A 4,570-nucleotide genomic window follows, 5' to 3' on the forward strand; every position below is an offset into this window, starting at 1 on the left:
ACACACACACACACACACACACACACACACTCACACACACACACACACACACACACACACACACTCACACACACACACACACACTCCCTCGCCGCTGCTCTTTCTCCACACACACTCACACGCGCGCGCACACACACTCTCACACACACACACACACACACACACACACACACACACACACACACACACACACACACACACACACACACACTCACACACACACACTCCCTCGTCGCTGCTCTTTCTCCACACACACAGCTGCATCACAGCAAACACGGCTCGTGATAATACCTGCTAGAATTGATTTAGGCTGTGATTGGAATAAAATGGATGTTTGGAGGTGAAGTTCAAGGTTTTGCCCCCGTTCCCCGAGCCCCATTTCCTGCCGAATCGGCAAATATTTGCCTCCGGAGGGCCGCCGCAATCACAGAGCTCATAAAACAATCCGCCCCTGCAATAGTTTGAAATATACAGCCTGCCGAAATGTGTTTTATATTCCCTTTCCTAATTATAGCTCCTTCCCCCATCATTCCCTCTCGCTGTGACATCACACGACTAATATTGACGGTAAAGGCCAAAAATGAAAAGTCTGTCACCGTTTATTTATTCAAGACTTTCTTTTGTGTACATTCTCATTTTATGGTGCTCCTTTAAGTCCCATGTATTCACACGTTTTGTTTTGGTCAGGAAAAATCCTCCAGAATCCTGAAATAGCAGACCTCTGACACCAAGTGAGAATTCATAATGAGCCGGTCTGGAAAATAAGAGGAACAGGAAAGAGTTTTATCTCCTAGACGGCTGCGTGACCCTGTGACAGACCCCGGGTAAAAACATCCAGCGGGAATCTCACTCTTCCAGCACAAAGACACACGGTGGAGATGCTATAGTACACTGAGACCAATGCAGCGTCTTTCTGTTCTGATGCCTAAAATATTAATAATAAACACAGTGATCGTTTGAAATCATCATTTACAGTTCAAAGTGTTATGAGAAAATACAGTATTACAAAACAGTAAACAAAGAAATGTGTACAGCTGTTCAAATCTCACCAAGGCTGCATTTATTTGATTAAAAATACAGTAAAGTCAGTAAAAATGTGAAATATTATTATAATTTACAAGAGCATTTGTCTATGTGAGTATGTGTTAAACTGTAATGTATTTCTGTGATGCGCAGCTGTATTTTCAGCATCATTACTGCAGTCTTCAGTGTCACATGATCTTCAGAAATCAGTATAATATGCTGATCTGCTGCTCGAGAAACATTTCTGATTATTATCAATGTTAAACACAGTTGTGCCGCACAATATTTTAGTGCAAACTGATATATTTTATTTTTCAGGATTCACAGATGAACAGAAAGTTCAAAAGAACAGCATTTATTTGTAATAGAAATCTACTGTAACATTACAAATGTCTTTACTGTGACTTTTGATCAATTGAATGCATCCTTGATGAATACAAGTATACTTCGTATTTCTTTAATCATAAAAAAAATCTTACTGACCCCAAATTTTGAACAGTAAATAATGCATATGTATGAATATTTATAAAGAAATGTAAATATGTTTAATATTATATGTTATATATAATTTAAGAGACATTAATTGACTAAGAGAACAAGAGAATAGACAGGAATAAAATGTAATTATGGCTAATAATAAAATATATATATATACACACACATATGTGACCCTGGAGCACAAAACCAGTCATAAGTGTAAATTTTTCCAAATTGAGATTTCTACATCAGCTGAAATCTGAATAGATAATCTTTCCATTAATGTATGGTTTGTTAGGATAGGAGGACGATATTTGGCCGAGATACAACTATTTGAAAATCTAGAAATCAAGATATTGAGAAAATCGCATATAAAAAAAGTTGTCCAAATGAAGTTCTTAGCAATGCATATTACTAATCAAACATTAAGTTTTGATATATTTACGGTAGGAAATTTACAAAATATCTTCATGGAACATGATCTTTACTTAATATCCTAATGATTTTTGGCATAAAAGAGAAATGTATAATTGTGACCCATACAATGTATTGTTGGCTATTGCTACAAATATCCCCCAGCGACTTAACACTGCTTTTGTGCTGCAGGGACACAGATGAACAGCCGTGTCTCAGTACGAGGCTCTGTGTGTGGATCACCTGTGTGCTGCGCGTGGCTCTGCTTGCGTTCTGCAGCAGCGTGTGTGAGTCTGGCGATGGAGGGCTGCTGGAGGGTTTGGTGACGGGCGGATCTTCAGGAGAACACTGAGGGCTCAGGAGCGCAGACAGACCGGCGGGGCTTCCAGACGAATGCAGCTCCAGGAGATCGCAGTGAGCCATGCAGCCGCCTTTCATCTGCTCCTGCTTGACAGACACACTGTAGAACTGCTGCAGATGCGTCATGTGCTGCGGCGGAGCGGGACAGTCCTGCATGCGCTTCCTCTTGTGCAGCTGCAAGCGCAGCTCCTCCACCTGCCTCTGCTCCTGCTGCAGCTTCCACCTCAGCTCCTCGATCACCTTCTGCTTCTCCACCAGCATCTTGTCCTTCTCGGGGTCCGGTCCCTCGTCTGCGCTCAGGCCGAACTGTGGCGAGGACACGGTGGCGTCGCTGAAGCTGCTGACGGAGAGCTCGGACGAGGCCGGAGAGATGGGCGGCGTGGAGCCGCTGCTGCAGAACCGGTAGAAGTGGCAGGACGAGAGCGATCCGGTGGGCGTCACGGGGAACGCGGCTGGAGAAGCGCAGCTGGAGTCTCTGAAGGGCCGCAGCCGCTCGATGAGCGCAGTCTTAGTGCCAGACACGGCCAGACCACGCATGCGCAGCTGCTGCCTGAGTTCAGACACCTGCAACACACCAATCAGCTTCAGGCTTCCCCAGAACAACAGCGCAGAGGCTACAATTACTACGAGCTCAGCTTACGTTCTGCTGCTGCGTTACATGATTAACCCAGTAATGCATTCTAAATCTTTCCACATTCTGGGTCCATTTCGGGTTATCTTATAAAACAGTCATAACTTAATATGTTTCAACTAAAATCATATTGACCTGGTTTCACAGACAGGGCTTAGGTTAAGCCAGGATTAGGCCATAGTTCAATTAGGACATTTAAGTAGCTTTTATAAATGTGCCTTAGACATAAACACTACTGGTGTGCATCTTTTAAGATCAGTCAGTGCAAGTTTCTTTCAGTTAAAACAGCCCAGACATGCATTTTAGGCTGGGACTAGGCTTAAGCCTTGTCTGTGAAACCGTGGGTTAGTGTCTTTGAATGTTACCGTGCTATTACCATGCTATTACTGCATTTACCTCTTTTTTTATTCATTTTAAAATTGAGAAACATAATATAATTTAATTAAATTCTGTTGAATTTCTAACTTGTGATTGCTCAAATACAGTCCACATTCGTGAAACCTTTCTAATAAAACCTCTAAACAATGTAAATGTTGCTCCGAAAAGTTTTCAAACAAAATAAATTCACTTTACTTGCATATCTGATGAACATGCAGATGAACAAAAAGTCATGGATCTTTTATGCTGCAGTGGTTCGTCAGTGGACGTACATACTCATGTTCATCAACAAAAACATTCAGTGCAAACGTGTGTGAGATGTGGAGAAAAGACTAGATATATTTAACAAAAGTTCGTTGACACTAATATAACTAAATAGATAATTCTACAGAAAGTATTTTTGACACCTAATGGTGCTCCACACATACCCGGCTCCAAAACTGAGTTATCTTATTATCTGTTTATTTTTTGTTTATATACTTTTATAAATAATTGCACAGTCTATTGAGCAGACCTGATTTACCTTCACTGCTGGCTATATATTCTCTTTATAACTGTGTACCTGACAAATACAAATCTTGAATCTTGAAAGTGACCCGCACGAGACAAACAACAGTTTTATTTAAATGGTTATATCACTTGAAAAATAATTATAAAAATTAATAAACAAAATTAAATAAATAATGTGTATTTTGAGGGTCTCAAAAGCATTTCCTTTACAAAAACTTTGCTTTTTTTATGTCTCTAATCAAACTGGCTGTACAGGTCAAAGAATTTTAAATCTTGTCTTGTTAAATCTTGTATAACTTTAAAAAATGAAGTTGAAATTGATTATATTACTTTATTGAGTTAATGGAAAAGCATATGCTGACTTACTGATCATAAATGCAGGCAAAACCATTGCTTTTTCACGGGTCAGTGGACAGAAAACACCCAGAACACACACTGAAGTGTTGATTTTATTATACTTTATCTGTAGATTTCAATTCCAATACTCATATGTTAACACAATCGAGAATGTTGAATCTGGCTTTAAGCAGTGTTCAGCGCAGCACTGACCTTCAGGTCGTCCAGGTCGGCGGGCAGCGGTCCGGTTCTGAGGGGGCTGATGGACGGGTTACAGGAGCTGCTCTTCACTGGAGATGACGAGCTGCTGCTGCTCTGAACACTGGACGCACACGACGACTGCTGCTCACCGGACGGCCTGTTACACACACACACACACACACACACACACACACACACACACACACACACACACACACACACATACACACACACACACAC

At 41.2% G+C, this 4,570-nt stretch overlaps 1 protein-coding gene across 1 annotated transcript in view; it reads right to left on the reverse strand.

Moving 5' to 3' along the window:
* Positions 1-790: 790 nt before the first annotated feature.
* Positions 791-4,570, reverse strand: part of LOC107568097 (myocardin-like) — a 15,041-nt gene continuing 11,261 nt past the window's right edge. The window contains exons 3-5 of the mRNA XM_016253936.1: positions 4,343-4,487; positions 2,158-2,838; positions 791-925 (exon numbers count right to left, since the gene is read on the reverse strand). Coding sequence (XP_016109422.1) covers positions 791-925; positions 2,158-2,838; positions 4,343-4,487 — 961 coding nt within the window. The remainder of the gene's footprint in view (positions 926-2,157; positions 2,839-4,342; positions 4,488-4,570) is intronic.

Source organism: Sinocyclocheilus grahami, unplaced genomic scaffold (genome assembly GCF_001515645.1).
Source record: "Sinocyclocheilus grahami isolate Dianchi unplaced genomic scaffold, SAMN03320097.WGS_v1.1 scaffold1213.1, whole genome shotgun sequence".
In the NCBI taxonomy this organism is placed as follows: Eukaryota; Metazoa; Chordata; class Actinopteri; order Cypriniformes; family Cyprinidae; genus Sinocyclocheilus; species Sinocyclocheilus grahami.